The sequence below is a fragment of the Octodon degus genome, unplaced genomic scaffold (assembly GCF_000260255.1).
Source record: "Octodon degus isolate 3935 unplaced genomic scaffold, OctDeg1.0 scaffold00039, whole genome shotgun sequence".
Taxonomy (NCBI): domain Eukaryota; kingdom Metazoa; phylum Chordata; class Mammalia; order Rodentia; family Octodontidae; genus Octodon; species Octodon degus.
Window position 1 is genome coordinate 2045670 of NW_004524615.1, and position 17112 is coordinate 2062781.

At 59.3% G+C, this 17112-nt stretch overlaps 1 protein-coding gene across 1 annotated transcript in view; it reads left to right on the forward strand.

The window, feature by feature from the left end:
* The window catches only part of Cars2 (cysteinyl-tRNA synthetase 2, mitochondrial), a 23873-nt gene extending 7015 nt beyond the window's left edge, over window positions 1-16858 (forward strand). Inside the window, exons 6-18 of the mRNA XM_023715188.1 lie at window positions 3833-3950; window positions 5153-5224; window positions 5508-5613; window positions 7109-7192; window positions 7516-7645; window positions 8363-8496; window positions 10266-10333; window positions 11121-11187; window positions 11600-11738; window positions 12787-12910; window positions 14571-14669; window positions 16239-16457; window positions 16681-16858. Coding sequence (XP_023570956.1) covers window positions 3833-3950; window positions 5153-5224; window positions 5508-5613; window positions 7109-7192; window positions 7516-7645; window positions 8363-8496; window positions 10266-10333; window positions 11121-11187; window positions 11600-11738; window positions 12787-12910; window positions 14571-14669; window positions 16239-16457; window positions 16681-16752 — 1432 coding nt within the window. The 3' untranslated portion in view covers window positions 16753-16858. The remainder of the gene's footprint in view (window positions 1-3832; window positions 3951-5152; window positions 5225-5507; window positions 5614-7108; window positions 7193-7515; window positions 7646-8362; window positions 8497-10265; window positions 10334-11120; window positions 11188-11599; window positions 11739-12786; window positions 12911-14570; window positions 14670-16238; window positions 16458-16680) is intronic.
* Window positions 16859-17112: the final 254 nt, after the last annotated feature.

Here is a 17112-nt window from a genome sequence, read left to right on the forward strand (position 1 = left end):
GATCCTCCTTCCTCAGCCTCCTGAGTGCTGGGATTACAGGTGTGCACCACCATACATGGTGATTTGAACTTTTTTTTTTTTTTTGGCGGAACCGGGGATCAAACTCAGGCCCTTGCGCTTGCCAGGGAAGTGCTTATTCTACTGAGCCATCTACCCCGCCCCTTGAACTTTTTTTGTATTAATGTTGTAGGAAAATGAAATGACCAAAGCATCATTTCCCCCCTTTGCTTTGGGCTAGCCTACTGCAAATGGGAAAATTGTATTTTGACTTTTTTTTTTTTTTTTTTTGGTGGTCCCAGGATCAAACTCAAGACCTTGCACTTGCCAGGCAAGCACTTATTCCACTGGACTATCTCCCTGGCCCCTGTATCTTGACATCTTTCCTGGAATATGAAATATGGTGTGCAAGGATTAAAAGCAAAATCTACCTCCCACCCACCAGCTTCTCCACAAGAGTCGTCTGAGAAGGAAAGCGACTTGTGACCAACCTGGCCTTTGCCTGAACATGCAGTGGAGGTGTCCGTCTCTGCTCAGTGTTGCGTTTCTCCTGGCCCCATCAGGTCATCTCCTGTGGTCCATGCTGTAGGAGCGGCTTCTCCTGCCCGATTCTGCCGTGGCTGACCCCTCCCCGCCCCTGCTTCCCGCCCCCTTCTTAGTCACAGAAAGATCCCTCTCCTTGTTTCCTATTTTCTGTCTTTTGTTTGCTCTTTAACTTACTTGTACTTGGGTCTCTGAGGAGAACATGTGTGGTGAAGCTGAATGCCGCCATCCTGTGCGTCTGCCTTCCTGCAGAGCTGACCTTTATGCCAAGGCGTGCTCCACAGGGCGGGACCTCCTTACTGCGTCTTCAGGGTGGATTGGCGGTCTTGAGGTGCTTTCTTGGAGCACTGTGCAGTGACCCGCCACCTGGGGACCTCCTAGCATGGTCCTGCAGGACCCCGGGCACTCCCTGCAGTGCTGCAGCATGGGTGGCAGGTGGAGTCAGGCTGGGTGCTGGGGCCAGGCTGTCTCCCTGAGCTTTGTTTGAAGCAGGTTCCCAGGTCTGAGGCCTCCCTCGCTGGAGATCGTAGCTGGAGATCGTTGGGGTTTGTGTTGGCCATGTAAGACATTGTACCAATGAAGCTGCAGCACAAACCGAGTTGATGCCTGGGCTGTAGAGGCAGGTTTATTTACATCACCAGACACCAATCAGGATCATTCCCAGAATATCAGGCCCTGATCTCTGGTGGCCTAGGGCCGAGATGGGATGGCAAGCAGGAAGTGCAGAGGCAGCTTGGCTTGGCCACTGGGGATTGGTTTGTTTCTTTCTTTCTTTCTTTCTTTCTTTCTTTCTTTCTTTCTTTTTTTTTTTTTTGGCAGAACCAGGGATTGGACTCAGGCCCTTGCATTTGTCAGTGAAGCACTTATTCCACTGAGCCATCTCCCCAGCCCCAGGGATTGGTTTCTGAGAGATGGGAGCAACCAGAACTGAAACAGGAGCTGTTACCTGGGCAACCACAAAGCTGAAGGGTCCTGGCTGGGGGTCTTTCTAGATCCGCCCCCTTCAGTTTTCCTGGCAAATCTGCCAAACATGCTATGTGTGGTGTTCTGGGACAAGGCCTGGCCAAAAGCAGTAACATCAGGGCTCTCAGTGGTTGGGGGTGGGTCCTAGCCGAGCTCCCAAGATCCTTATTAGAGTTTTTCTTAGATTGTTTTTAGGAAGAGATGTAATTTAGCCTGTGTGCTCTGCCACACACTCTGGCAAGGTAGTAAGGGAGTTAATCTTTTTTTTTTTTTTTTTGGCGGAACCGGGGATTGAACTCAGGCCCTTGCGCTTACCAGGGAAGCGCTTATTCCACTGAGCCATCTCCCGGCACCTTGAGGGAGTTAGTCTTATCTAGGAGCGTGTCCACTGTGCCCCGGACACTCATCAAATCTTGGTTGAGTGATTGTTTTTTGGGGGGGCAACCATCCGTAGAGTTGAAGGCAAGGACCACAGCTAGCAGGGGATGGGGCAGCGAGGACTGGGGTCAGTCGTCTGCAGAGACACAGACCAAGCGGCACAGGTATGGAGCAGTCCTGTGAATGGCGGCCTCAGGCCGCCGCCGCGCATGGACTGGTCAGCGTCCAGCGTGACCAGAGTGAGCCGTAGAGGAGCTGCCCAGGTAAATCTGTTCGCAGATCGAGTTTCTGAAGCTTGTGGAGGTTATTAGTGTGCACCTGGGCCATGTGTGTATGCTGGCACAACTGCAGCGACAGCTGTAACTTTTTTAAATCTTTTATTTATGTATCAAGTACAGGGTCTTTTTTTTTACATTTATTTATTTATTTATTGTGTGTGTGTATGTGTGTATGTGTGTATGTGTGGCCAGCTCAGCCCACCAGGGGGCGCAGCTGGCTGGCATGTGGTGCTGGGGGATCGAACTGCGGTCCCTGTGCTTTCCCAAGCTTGTTCCAAGTAGGTGCTTTAGACCACTGAGCCATCTCGCCAGCCCAAGTACAGGGTCTTGCTACACAGCTTGGACTCATAGTGATCCTCCTGTCTCAGTCTCCCCAGTGCTGGGATTACAAGAGTGCAGCCACGGTTTCAGTGGCCAGCTTGGCAGGGGCCAGAACAGCATGTGGTACCAGAAATCAAACTTGGGACCTTGTGCTTGCCAGGCAGGTGCTTAGACCACAGAGCTATCTCTCCAGCCCACTGTAGCTTTAACTAAACTTGTGGAGCTGGCTATGAGCCGTTCTGAGCTGGCCACAGGGTGCAGGCACCAGCGAGGGCTGTGGGTGAGCTTGCAGAGATAGGGTGGGGGCAGGGCCGGCTCTGACATTGGTGGCTGGTTTCCAAGCAGCAGCAGCAGCAGCAGCACAGGCAGAAGCAGGTGACTGCAGCAGGTCTGGCCAGTCCTCGCAGGAGCTGCTCCCATCCTAAACAGTGTCTCAGCATCTGTCAGGGAGGGGGATTTAAAGTCTGATTGGCCTGAGTTTACCAGACAGTGCCAGGCAGTCATGGGCTGTTGGGCCCAGCTCTGTAGGCAGGGAGGTGGCAGGATTGAGTGGTTTTGTCACCTTCCCGTCGGGACCCAGAGAAGTGCTTGCTCCACCAAGAGGGCCATGGCCAGTGACCCAAGCGGTCGGCATGGTCGATCTTCCTGGCAGACACACCAGATATACCGAAATGACACCAGATTTGGAGGCAGCTTTTTGTTTATGTCACTGGGCACGGATCCAGATGAATCCAGAATATCAGGCCCTGATCTCTGGTTGTCTAGGACTTACATGGGATGAAAAAGTAGGAAGTGCAAAGGCAGAGCAGCTTGTCCGCTGGAGATCGGTTTATTCAGTGTGCAGTATCATAGGGACCGGCTGTGCGTCACAGAGATTGGCTGTTTCGAACTTGCAGCAATCCTCCTGCCTCAGCCTCTTGAGTCCTGGGCTCATAGATGTGAGCCATCCGCTATCACTTTCTTGGTTTTCACTTTTAGGATTCTAGAATGGCTTAGCAATCTCTGCAGTCATGTGACGCAGCCCTAAGGGGATGAGTGTACTTGTCCTGATTTGTATTTGTTTGCTTCTACTCATTTCGTCATAGAATGAAAATTATTCTAGACGGTGGCCCAGAGTGGCCACCTACTGAGATTGTATTATGAGTGAATTTTTACACATTTAACTAAAGGCTGAATCTCTGAACAGCTCTAAAATTAAAAATACTACCATTGTGCTCTGAAACTGACGTCACTCGGGCCACGTGGTATGGCTGATCCACGTAAGCCCCGTGGCAGCTGTCTGGTCGCAGTGTGCTCTCCCCGGCTCACAGAGTGGCTGGTGTGCTGAAGACAACACCATCCTTTTCTTCCAGTTCCTACGTGAGATTTGACGTCATCCGGAGGCTCCTGACCAAGGTCTTTGGATGCAGTGTTGTCATGGTGATGGGCATCACGGACGTGGACGATAAGATCATCAGGAGAGCCAGCGAGGTGAGCGGGCCATAGCACGCGGGCTCGGGCACCTGCCCGTCCTGGCATGGCTCCTGTTGGATGGCGAGGTGCTGGCCTGGCTTCTTGCTCAGGGCGACTAGAAGGCACCATGGTGACCAGGGCAGACCCTGCCTCCGCCCTGGCACGGGTACAGGCCACGGACCCTCAGGTGTTACTGAAGGGGATGCCTGGTGACCTCCACGTGGGGACCTGGCTGTCGCCAGGAGAGTGCATGTGTGTGTTGCGTTGAGGCATGTGGCTCAGGCGTGGGTGCAGGGACGGGAGTGCACACAGCTGGGCCTGGCCAGGGAGCACGTGTGTGTGTTGGCCGGGACCCTGCAGCTGTGCGGAGGACTGAGAGCCCAGGGCCGTCACCTGTGACTTTGTGGTGGTCTCAGTGGCCACGGCATGTCCTGAGGGGCTCAGTGTGGGCCGTGGCCCCCAGTGGCCTAGAGGGCGGTCGCTGCACAGGCCTGAGCTCCGGAGCGCGGAGCAGGAGGGTGTGGCTCTGGGGCGGTTTTCTTGTCTCTGCTGCGTACACGGCACGGACAGTTGTTTTTGCTAAAAGGTCTGTTTCACCCCAGAGCGGAACCCAGGCCCTGCCCCGTGTGGTGCTGGGCACTGTGTCTGCGCCTTCACCAGGGACGTTGGTCCCCCACGTCTGCAGGGCCATTAGGGGACTCTGCCCCTGAGGGACGCACAAGGCCGAGGGGTGGCCTTCCTTACTGTGTGCTCGTGCCATGCTGTTGGGGTGCCTGGGCCTCGGGAGACACGGCTCCTGACCCACGTGTGACACTGGGCAGCTTGCAGACTTGCCACGCACACCTGTCACCAGGTGCAGGATTGCTGTGAGTTCGTGGCCAGCCTGAATTGTACAGTAAGACCCTGTCTCAAAACCAAAACAAATTATATAACGGAAATCATGGTGTTATTTATTCTTTTTGTCGTCATCAGCTAGCAAGGCTCACGAAGCCTTTAGTGTAAGAGCTGTTTGCTGTGCTGAGGCAGGGTCTCTCTGCGGAGTTCACGCTGCCCTTGACCTCACTGTGCTGCCCAGGTCACCTGAGCTGGTTCCTCTTGACTCACCCCTGGGCGCTGGTGCAGGGTTAGCACTGGAGGGTCGGCAGCCCTTCCTGGAGGGTGGTGCCCAGCTGTGGAGCCCTTCAGGGTCCTTCAGGCCATTGACCCTGGCCCCCCTGCAGATGGATGTGTCACCTGTCACCCTGGCCAGGCTGTATGAGGAGGATTTCAAGCAGGACATGGCGGCCCTGAAGGTAGGCTTGGCAGGCTCAGGTGTCCTCTGATGCCTGGCTTCACATAGGGGACCAGTGTCGGACCAGGGCTCACTGCCCGGCCTGTGGTGGGCCTGGATGGGGGCCATCATTGACTTGAGCACTGCCACAGCAGCAGATGCCCCTGGCTCAGGGTCTGGTGGCTTTGTCTCCGGCGTACCTGGAGTGGTGCAGGAGGGGCTGTTGGGGCAGTGCTGGCCACAGTGGCTGGCCAAGCCCTGGCTGGGCAACTGAGAGTTTTGGCGCCGCACCACCCCTGCCGCAGGTGCTCCCGCCCACTGTGTCCCTGAGAGTGACGGAGACCATTCCGCAGATCATTGCCTTCATCCAGGGCATCATGGGACATGGGCACGCGTATGCCACCGAGAGAGGTACGGACCAGTGCAGGGGCAGTGCAGCAGGGCCCGTGGTGGCACTGTGGGAGGTGCTGGGATGGCAGTGCTGGGACAGGTTCTGGGTCCCCGCAGCGTTGGCCCTCCTGGCGGGGCTGTCCCCTGTGGCTTCTGGCCCGTGTGCTGATGCCACGTCCCCATCAGTCACCCAGCCCCGTGGGGCCCCTGCTTGCCCTGAGTGGAGCCAAGATCACACCCTGTATGGCTCTGGCCTGGGGACCCCGCACTGCCCTTCAGGGACTTCTTCACAAGTCCAGGCTAGGTGCCGCCCTTGGTCCTGGGCTCCCCTGTCTGCATCCAGGCACCCCCTTGCCACCCCTGCTTTCCAGCCTTCCTAGCCCTCCATCCCTGGAGTCCATCTCTGAGGGGTTTGTGTTTGCTGCCCACAGCTGTGCGTCCTGCTTCGGCCTCAGGGTCTGCGTGCACTGCGCAGCAGCCAGGTGTAGGCTTTGCTGTTTACAGAAGTCGGGTTTCCTCTGTCCAGATGATAAATTTTCAGACCATGTAAACCTTTAGCAGCCAGGCAGGGTGGTACACATCATTCCAGCACTCAGAAGGCTGAGGCAGGAAGATCATTGCAAGTTTGGGACCAGCCTGCACTACAAAGTGAGCTGGAACCCAGCCTGAACTGCAGAGTGAGCGATACCCTGTCTCAAAAAGACAAAAAAAATAATAAAGTTTTTGGCCTTTGGGCCAGGGGTCAACACCTGTAATCCCAGCTCTTGGCAGGAGGATCGCCTTGAGACCAGCCTGAACTGCCTAGTGAGACCCTGTCCCAAAACACCAAAACCAAACAAAGCCCCGCTCTTAGTTCAGGTAGCACGGGGACACCCAGCCCAGCCGAGCTGGGCAGGCCCTGCCGGGCAGGCTGTGGGGTGCATGCTGGCTGTGACGTGCCTGAGAAGAGTGCTCGCCGGTCCTCTGGTACTCGTGCAGCTCCGCGCCCAGGAAGCTTTCTGGTGCTAGGGCGGAGCCGGCGCCTTTGCCCTGAGCCCTGGCTCCACAAGGCCTCACTGCGTTGCCAAGGTGTCCTGGCCGGCCTGGAACTCGGGGTCCTCCTGCCGCACCTCCCAGCATGCTGAGGTGATGGCGTGTGTCTCCACGCCTGGCTCAGAGACCTTGTGCAAGGGTTAGGTGACAAGCCACAGCCTCGCTCCAGAGTGCGCAGGGCTGTTCGTGCTCCTGCTTCCTGCGCCCCAGTGTGACAGTAATTGCTCGCTCCCTGGAGGGGCAAGTGCCTTCCAGCCCTTTACCTCCCGTTTCACCGTAAACTTAGCAGCGGCATAAATAAGATCATCTGAGGCACTCTGACCTTGAGTTCGTGCAGATCCTCCTGCCTTGGCCTCCCCAGTGCTGGATGGAGGCGAACGTCACCACGTTTTGCTTGGAACTCTGGTTACTTGTTAGTTATTAAGCCTGACTGGAAATGGCTCGCACTCCCAGACGCGCTCCTTCACCACCATCTCTGGAACAGGGAACGTCTACTTTGAGCTGAGGTCCAGGGGAGACAAGTATGGCAAACTAAGTGGCATGGTGCCCTGTCCGGCCACAGAGGCAGGTGAGTGACATGGCTGAGGTGCACCCAGAACCCCCCGGGTCAGCCCTTCCAGAGCGTGTCCACCCTGCCCTGGCCACACCCACTTGTGTCCTGTTGTGCTGCTGTGAGTCCTGCAGTTCTGTGTCCTTGCTGTAGGGTTCTCCAGCCTTCAGGAAGCTGTGGGTCTGCTGTGGGGCCTGGCTCACGTGGGGAGGAGCAAGGCCCACGCATGAGGAGCCCTGAGGCCCCGGGAGGAGGAGCAGGTGTCTGAGGCACTGGCCTCGTGTCGCCTGTTGTGGAGGGCCGGGCCTGGGCATCCCCCTGGTGAACCCTTCCCGTTACAGTGGACTCGGACAAGCGGTACGCAGGCGACTTTGCATTGTGGAAGGCGGCCAGGCCCGGGGAGGTGTCCTGGGCCTCACCCTGGGGCCACGGCAGGCCTGGCTGGCACATCGAGTGCTCCACCATCGCCAGGTGAGGCCTGCGCGCTTTGCCTCGAGTCAGGGCCTGGGCTCCTGGACCTGCCCTGTGGGACCCTCCCAAGTGGGAATGGCGGGGTGGCCCCATGGCAGCATGGCAGGCCAAGGTCGCTTTCTTCTCCCAGGATGCCTGTCACCCAGACGTTCAGACTGAAATGTTTATTACCGAAAGGGACGCACCGCCCCAGTCCCCTCGAAAGCTGCCCATCATCCTGCCCCTTCTGGCAGGAGCTCTAGGGGGCGCTCTCGAGTATCTTTAGTTGACTGCCCTTATGGTTATTGTGACTTTGGGAAGAGCCAGGAGTCACACTGCCAGACCCGTGGCCGAGGTGCACCAGGGCACAGCGCCGTGTTTCTGTGAGCTGCCTTTTGTTGGATCATCATTTTGTGGGCAGCATCGCTAACCGTGTTTTTGATTGCACCTCGTAGAGAACCTCAGAGCTCCTGCAGAAAGACAGGAGTGGTGGGGAGCTGTGGCCAACAGGACGGCAGTGCATGGTACTGGGAGCGATTCTTTTCTTAAGTGCTTGCGCAGTGTCTGATGGTCCCTCCCACTGCGCCTGGGCTGCAGGTGCCCCGGATCGGGTGGGGTGCAGGTGCTGGCTACACATTGAGATTTTCACCCACCCACTCATGGCCCTGGAGAGGGGCGCATGCCCACGCCCGCCCGCTGAGCCCCTCCCCAGGCCCGCTGCAATGCCCTGTCTTGCAGCGCTGTGTTTGGGAGCCACCTGGACGTGCACTCGGGCGGCGTGGACCTTGCCTTCCCGCACCATGAGAACGAGATTGCGCAGTGTGAGGCCTTTCACCAGTGTGCGCAGTGGGGCAACTACTTCCTGCACTCAGGTGAGCATGGTGCTTGTGTGGCCCTCACTGGCTGTGGGAACATGTGGCCAGGCTGGGGCTGAGGGCAGCCCTTCCCATGGGAAAGTGACCCAACTGGGATGTGGGGAGGGCTTCCAGCTGCTGCACAGAGGACTTGGGACAGCCTGGCATGCAAAGGTGAGTGGGAAAACCACTGCCAGGTGTGGTGTGCGGGACTGTGCTCCCACCACTTGGGAGGCTGAGGCAGGAGGGTCACTGAGTTTGAGGCTTGGGCTACATAGTTCAAGAACAGCCTGGAACCCAGAGACTGTTTTGAAAAGCAAAGTCCCGTGGCACCCGAGACCCTATTGCTCCTGAGTCCCCTGCGTGGCCAACCTGTTGATCCCTGCTGTGCTCCCTGGAGGGGTAGACAAGTCCCCCTCCTTGCGACCAGGTCCTCGGGAGCAGCTGTGCCGGAAGTAGGTCCCGAGTCCCTTACGGCTCAGGTTAGTTGTGGCCTTTGGGCCCGGCTGGGAACACTAGAGCCATCTGGTGGCTGTGACATGTGGTTGGTCCTCTAGGACCGGTGTGACCATTGTGTCCTGAGGGCCCAGTGAGATGCGAGGTTTGGGGGCACAGGCAGGGTGTTGCCTGTGACGCGGGCCAGCTGGGAGACCTTGGCCTTCTAGCAGCGGTGTCGCCTCAGGGCTCCAGGGCAGGGCACAGCTGTAGAAGCTCACAGAGCCCTGAGACCTAGGTGTGGTGCCCAAGAAGTATAGCTGGAGACCGGAAGTCCTCCCTGGGCGCGGCAGCTGCCTGCTTCAGGCCCATGCTGTGCCTCCCTTCCGTCTACATGGCAGGACACAGTTCCCTTCTGGTTCTGATGTGGCTCAGTGTGTCCCCAAGGGTCCTTTGGTGGGGGCTGGGTGCTCCCTGAGGTAGGTACCTTTAAGAGCTCGTGCCTGCCTGTGGTCCCAGAACTCTGGAAGGCTGAAGCAGGAGGATCACATTGTCAAGACTGACTTGGACAGCACGGCAACTTGGTGAGATCCTGCCAGAAAATAAACAAGAGGGTTGGGGATGCAGCTCAGGATCCGTACTAAGCCTGCGGTGGTTCTCTTGGGACCTGCCCTCCTGGCTTCCTGCCTCTGATGCTGTCCACCGGGGCCCAGCCCTTGATGCCCGTGCCCGGGCACAGGAAACAGGAGCTAAAGCAACCTGCTCCTCACACAGCACAGAAAGTAGCTCAGTAAGGGACCCGCGCCAGGCCTGACCCCCATCTTGCCATGCTGTCCCTTTCGTGCGAGTCCCAGAGAACACCAACATTCTGACCCCAGCAACGCGTTCCATTTTCAAGTACTGTCGATTTAAAGTGAGCCGTGAGTGGCTAGATGATGTGTTAGGCAGAATGACATTGCTTTGTAGCTGCACTTTAAGCAGTTTTCAGAAAAACCATTCCAGGGAGTGGGGAGATGGCTCAGTGGAATAAGCACTTCCCTGGCAAGCGCAAAGGCCTGAGTTCAATCCCCAGTTCCGCAAAAAGGAAAAGAAAAGAAAAACCATTCCCAGGGCTGCGCAGCCCGGCCCGGCCTGGAACTCGGGGTGATCCTCCTGCCCCAGCGAGCACTGGACTTTGTCGCCTGGGCTGGGCTTGGGAAGGAAGAGCAGGGCCTTCCTCTACTGTCCCTCCTGGACCCCAGGGCGGCAGGGGGTGGGCTAGAGGCCATGGAGCAGGCCCTGTGGCTGTCACCTGCCTCGGGTGCCCCGTGTGTCCCGTGGTTGCCACAGCTCGGGTGGGCTGTCTGTTGCAGGGCACCTGCACGTCAAGGGCCAGGGGCAGAAGATGTCCAAGTCCCTGAAGAACTATGTCACTATCAAGGTAACGCGGACCACGGTCTCCTTGCCGGGCTTGCACTGTCCACGGGAGAACCACCCACCCCTCGCTGTGGCCCACCTCCCAGCAAGGTCGCCTCCCTCCTCAGACCCCAGAGGCCAGGCCACTCCCACCATCGGGGTCTCTTCAAGCCCAGTGAGGCTTTCTGGGTGGGCATGGAGGTTGCACCTTCCTGCCTCTGTGTCTCATCTTTTGAAACAGGGTCTCACTCTGCGGCCCACACGGGTCCCACACTTGTGGTGATCCTCCTGCCTCAGCCCCTCAGGGGCTGAGATGGAACCCCAGCAGTGGGTTTCATTGGCAGGTTCCATGCTGTATGCCACCCAGCATGTGGTTGTGTACAGCACTGGGGATTAAACCCAGGGCCTTTATGTTGAGCTCTGTCCCCAGCCCTTTTTAAAATTTTGAGGCAGTGTCTCACTAAGTCACTAAATTGACCAGTCTGGGCAAGAACATGGTCCTCCTGCCCCAGCCTCAGAGTGCTGGGGTGAGGGGCATGGACCCCACACCTGCTTCTCAGTGGGCCCATCTCCTCCCTCCCTGTGTTTAGTGCTGTCCTCACAGGTCACTGCGCAGCTGTGGGCCCATTGCCCACAGTGTCCTGCACATGGCCTCCTGGCCCCCTAGAGCCTGGCTGATAGGCCCGCAGGGAGGGTGAGTGGCGGTGAGTGTGGAGATGAAGCTGGACCCTCCGGCCTCTGCCCTTAGCGCCCCTCATCTGTCAGAGCCGCAGGCCTGAGTGACCCTGCTAACCGAGTGCTGCCTCTCCTAGGACTTCCTGCAGAGCTTCTCGCCTGATGTCTTCCGGCTCTTCTGCCTGCGCAGCAGCTACCGCTCAGGTGAGCAATGGCCGACCTCAGGCCAGATGACCTCGGTAGGCTGAGGCAGGAGGATTTCAGGGAGTTGAAGGCCGGTAGTGAGTTCAAGGCCAGCCTGGACTGCACAGCAAGGCCCTTCCCCCTCCCCCCCAGACTGCACAGCAAGACCCTGCCTCCCCACCCCCCCTTTGTTTTTTGGTGGAACCAGGGAGTGAACTCAGGCCCTTGTGCTTGCCAATTCTACTGAGCCATCCCCCCAGCCCCACACACCCCTTTCTTAATGGCTTGGAAAGGACAGGCCTAGGGACAGCAGGATGCACTCCCTGGCGAGCTCTGGCTGATGGTGGCCACTGGATATGTGTGTCTTCCTCAGAGGCTGGGAGAGTCCCTGGTCCTTCCAGCCTCTGGTTAGCAACCACCATGTCCTCTGCAGCCATCGACTACAGCGACAGCACCATGCTAGAAGCCAGTCACGTCCTGCGCGGCCTGGCCTCCTTTGTGGAGGATGCAAGGGCCTACATACGAGGACAGCTGGCCGGTGGCCCGGTCAGCGAAGCTGAGCTGTGGGACAGGTAAGCCGCCGGGGTGGCTCTTCGGGAGTCATGGTCCCACAGCGGGGCTTGTGTGCAGCCCTGCTTCGGGCGGTGGGAGCAGTGGGAGTTCTTCAGGCCTGGTCTCCAGGGTCCACAGTCAGTGGGTGTGCCGTGGAGATAGCTTAACAGCATAAGTGCCTGCCTGGCAAGCGCAAGGTCCCAAGTTTGATCCCCAGTACCATGGGGATAAAAAAACCCCAAAACCATACACAGAGAAGGACTGGTGGAGACGTGGATGGCTCAGGCGCGCACCCACATCCCTGCGCTCTGGGAGGCTGAGGCAGAAGGGCCATGGTTTCGAGCTCAGCCTGGGAATTTACGGAGAGCTACTTGTTAAGGGTGGGGCCTGCGTTCAGCACCCAGACTGCAGGAAAGAGGGAGAGGAAGGGGCGGATTGGGGTCACGAGCCACAGTCAGGGCCTTGGGGCCTGGAATGAACAAAGTCAAGGGCGCCGTGCCCGTAGTGGCCTGAACGGCATGTGCGTGCGGGCTGAGCCACACTGCCACCCCTGCAGGCCTGGAGGGCCCGGGCCTGGGCTCCAGTACCCTGGAGCTGGCAGCGCAGGGCATGAGCACAGCTCCCGGGGCCAGCACGGAGAGAGCGCAGAGCCGGGCTGGAGGAGGAAAGGGAGGTTGAGGCAGGAGCACCGGAGCAGGAGCAGTACCTGCAGGGCCTGGAGGTGGGGATGCTGGGCCCGTGGGGAGGGGAGGGCACCGCTGGAAACAGGGCACAGGCTGCTGCTTCATGTGGGCTGCGTGGCCCGGGCCTCCTGGACTCGGCAACAGGACTGCTCGGCCCGCTTCCCTGCGCCCCAGTGCGGCATGCCACGACCATCCCCGGCTGCCAGAGCCCCTGCTGTCCCCTGCTGTCCCCTGCCTGAGCCTCAGTCCATGCAGCTGTGCTGGTCCCCACCGCCCAGGTGACTCCGGGAAGCCTGAGGGGCGGAGCCTCGTGTCCCACCGCGGCCCTGCCCCACCGGCACAGGAAGCTCTGTTGGCACCACTCACGTCCCGTGGTCCTCCTCAGGCTCAGCCGCACCCAGGCCACTGTGCAGGCCGCACTGGCAGATGACTTCGACACGCTGAGGGCGGTGGATGCCATCCTGGACCTTGTGCGCCTGGGGAACAGGCAGCTCCGGGTGGCTTCTGAGGTAACTTGGGGCCCTCAAGGCCTCTCCCAGGGAGCCACTGTGCTTGCCACTCCGGAGCGCCCGAGTCTCCCCGAAGACCTCTCTGTGGGCCTCCTGGCTGTCATGGCCAGAGGACACGCGCCCATGGGCGAGACCCCAGTTCCCATGTGGATAGCGCGTCACATATTCGTCAGCTTCCCCACAACAGAGTGCGCCGCGAGACGTTGTGCTCTTGGGTTCAGTCAGCTCATGGTTTCAGGGGATGCAGTCCGCAGTTCCCCGCTCTGAGGCCTCAGTGTGGCTGTGGAAGGGTGTGGGCAGCAAGGCTGTGCAGTTCATGGTGGACACAAAGCAGAGCATGAGAACAGGGACCGCAGACACAGGCCTTGCACCATGGCCCTGGACGCGCCTGCCAGTACGGCTGCACTCCAGCGTGCACTTGAGCCTCAGGATGAGTTTCACTGTCCGCTCTGCGCATGACGCTTCCCAGAGGGAAGCATCTAGGGGGCGCGCGGGAGTCCAGTGCTCAGCACCAGGGCCAGCTCAGCAGGCACCTGGGTGTTGGACAGGCGGGGACAGGGAACAGCAGCTCCTGTCCCTGCAGATACTAAGGGTTGCCCTGGCCAGGGCTGGTCCTTGCTCTTGGGGACCCATGTCTGGGAGCGCTGTCACCATGCAGGACAGGGAAGGTCAAGAGCTGTGGACACCATGGAGTCTGTCCTGCTCCAGGGCCTCTGAGCACAGGGATCCTGGCCACACCCTCTCTGCCCCAGCGCAGCACTGCTGGAGGGCTCCATGGGGCCTGCTGGGCTTATGGGTTGGGCCAGGAGGCAGCGTCTATGACAAGTCTCCGGGCCGCTGTCCTGCAGTGCTGGGAGGGTCCAAGTGTCTGGCACAGCTGAGGGGGGACCACAGGTGCGCATCGAGCCCTGCTAGTCACTGTGTTGCAGGGCTTGTGAGCCGTGGGACAGTCCCAGCTGCTATAGGAATTGGTGTCAGGCCTCGAGGGTGACCAGCAGGGCCATGTGGGCCCAGCCCGCAGCTGTGGTGCCCTGGGGCCTCCCTGGCCAATGCTTTCTCTCTGTGAAGGCTGCAGCTCTGGGCCAGGCACGGCCATTGGTATCCTTACAGGAAGGGTTGGGTGTGGAGGGTGTTAGGGAGGAGGCTGAGGACCAGTGAGCCTGGCCCCGCCTTCAGGGGATGTGTCTCACCAAGGAGCTGCCCTTCCACCACTGTGCCCCCACACTGCCAAGGCTATGTGTGCCCACAGGAGCCTGCTGATGAGCTGGTGCCGCACCCCACATGACAGATGGGGAGAGCGAGGCAGGCTGCCTGGGACACCCTCACTAGTACAGGCTGCCAGAGCTGGCTTGTGTCCTGGCCCGTGGAAGCTGTGGGCCACCAGGAAGAGACCGCTGGCACCGTGTTCTGACACACAGCACCCCTCTCTATTTACTTGTTTTTGTGGTGCAAGGCATTGAACTTGGGCCTTGGGACCTTGCACTTACCAGGCAGGCGATTAAGCCTGCTGAGCAATATCCCTGGCCCTATTTATTTCTTGACAGGGTGTCACTGTGCAGTTCAGGCTGCCTTGAACTCACAGTGGTCCTCCTGCCTCACCCTCCTGAGTGCTGGGACAGCAGGTATGTGCCACAGCACCTGGCTTACCCGTCTCTTGCAGGGCCTGGGGGGTCCGAGGAGCCCCGCTGTGCTGGGTGCCACTGTCGCCTATGTGGAGCAGTTCTTCGAGACTGTGGGGATCTCTCTGGCCAGTCAGCAGGTTGGTGCCCTGCATCCTCTTGGGCCTGTTAGAGTGGCTGTGTTCCCCCACCCCTTGCAGTGCCCACCTGAGGGACATAGTGCCCCATGAACTTGCGGCGTGGCTAAAGATGTCACTGTCCCCAGAACACAAAAGCATTCTGAGGCACTGGCACTGGTGCTTGACCAGGGTGCCCGACCATGTGCACAGCAGAGTGTTGCTGGGGTGGCTTTCTGCCACAATCTGCCAGGTGCTCATGTGGCCGTGGCTTTGTGCAGCCCAGGACTTCTCAGAGGGGCAGCTCTGTCCTGATGCACTGCACAACCCTTGGTGTCCTTGTGGGACCCAGCCAGGCTGTACTCTGCTCACTGGGTCCCAGAGGAGGGCTGGCACTGCAAGCTGGTGGTGTGGGTCTCACGTTGCGTGGAAGTGGCTGTGGGGCCCTGCTGTGTGCATGCACACACATGTACACACACATACACAGAAACCTGCTGCTCTAACTCACCTGTACAGCTTGAAACCTGGGCTCGACCCCGCTGGAACCTCCCCTGCCCCCTCCCGTCACCCCCCCCCCCCGGGTCCACAGACTGCTCTCCTCACCAGGCTGCTCCCCAGCTCCCCAAGGTGACCCTCAAGGCCTAGCCCCCTGGGCAGTGCCTGGCAGCCCGGCCCTCAGCACTGACCACACCCTTGGGTCTGGTCAGTGGGCAGACTGCTAACCACAGGCACTTGACTGGCTCAGTACTGCATTGACAAGTGGCTGGCCACTGCCACGTGGGACCTGGGTCCTGTGACAGGGCTTAGCCCCTCTCGGGACCTGTACTTGCTGCCCTGGGACCTCGCCCACACCTGGGGCTCTGCACCCACAGATGACCTGGTGGGTAGGATGCCTTGCGGGCATTGTGGAGGCTGCTGGCAGTGCTCACAGGGGCTGTCCCCAGCCCTCTGCCCAGTGCTGTGTATGGCTGTGGGTGTGGCTTCCAGGCTGCAGCTGAGTAAGGAAAGGGCCAAGCTGGGTCTGGACCTGGGCCTAGTCTACAGCAGCTCTTTCGCCTCAGCCTCAAGGTGTAGGCTGCCGCAGGCTCACACCTGTCTGCAGCAGAACTCAGCCTCTGTACCGGGTGAGGGGGTAAGGCTGACCACCACACACACTGGGCGTGCTGGGCGCTGGCCTACTCACAAGCACAGCTGGACAGCACAGCGGCCGCTCCTGAGCAGGTGGGAGGAAGCCCAGAGTCCTGCCAGCGCTGGGTCCTCTCAGGTGCCCAGGTTTGCTCAGCTGCCTGCAGATCTGCCATCCATCCATCCATCCATCCATCCATCCAGGTGACCACTGTGTGTGACACCGTCACTTTGGTTCATAGTCAGGCTGCTAGGGTTGGGCTGAGCTGTGCAGCAGGGCCTGTGCTCCCACCACAGGGTGCCCAGCACCATGGAAGAGTGGGGAAGCATCTTCTCGCCCAAGAGGCAGCGTCAGCTTGGCTCTGAAGCTGGGCCAGCACATCCCTTCTGGGTTCCTGAAAAGGCCACCTGGAGGAACTGGGAATTCCAGGCCGGGGTGCCGTAGCCTGCCGCATGCTTGCCTACCAGTGTCACGCACAGTGTGTTGCAGGAGACAGCAGCACAGCCACCCTGCACAGCGTAGTCGACGAGCTGGTGCGCTTCCGGCTAAAGGTGCGGCAGTTTGCACTGGACACACAGGCAGCCACTGGGGATGCCCGGCGACAGCAGCTGCAGGAGAGGCAACCCTTGCTGGACGCATGTGACACGCTTCGCCAGGACCTTGCTGCCCACGGTATCAGCATTAAGGTGAGTGTGGCTATCCAGGCAGGGACGCCAGGACATGTCCACACGAGCTTGTGTCAGGTGTAACACTGCCAACAGCGCACATCTCTAAGCAGCCACCATGCTAGGTGTAGGGGCGGAAAGGGCATCAGGAGAGGGTCACCAGTTAAGTGTAGGTGGGCTGGAAGCCAGGTCTGCCCCCACCCTCTGCAGCTGGAGTATGGTGACAGACCCCCTCTTCCTCCAGGACAGAAGCAGTGTGGCCTCCACCTGGGAGCTGCTGGACCCACGGACAGCACAGCAGAAGCCGGGAGGCTGAGGACCGCAGGCCGCAGCTCTGCTCCTCCCCAAGGACTTCATGTTTTCAACTGTGACTCTTTAGCCACATTAAAATAAAGCGACCATGGGGGCCTGCCCCTTAGTTCTTTAAGTGGCTGCTTTAATAAAGCAGTCAGGTTCAGGTTGCTGTGGTTCGATCCCCACAACGCAAGCCAGCCAAACCTGCCCTGAAGGCATTCAGATAAAATAAAACGACCACCCATCCCCACCCCGCAGTGTCTGCTGTCCCTCTCCCTGACTCCAGAGATGTGCAGCCAGTGGCCACTGCTCAGTTCAGTAGCGCCCCCTAGTGGCTCAGCAAATCTAAGGCAGCCAGCAGCCTGGGCACATGCAACCTGCA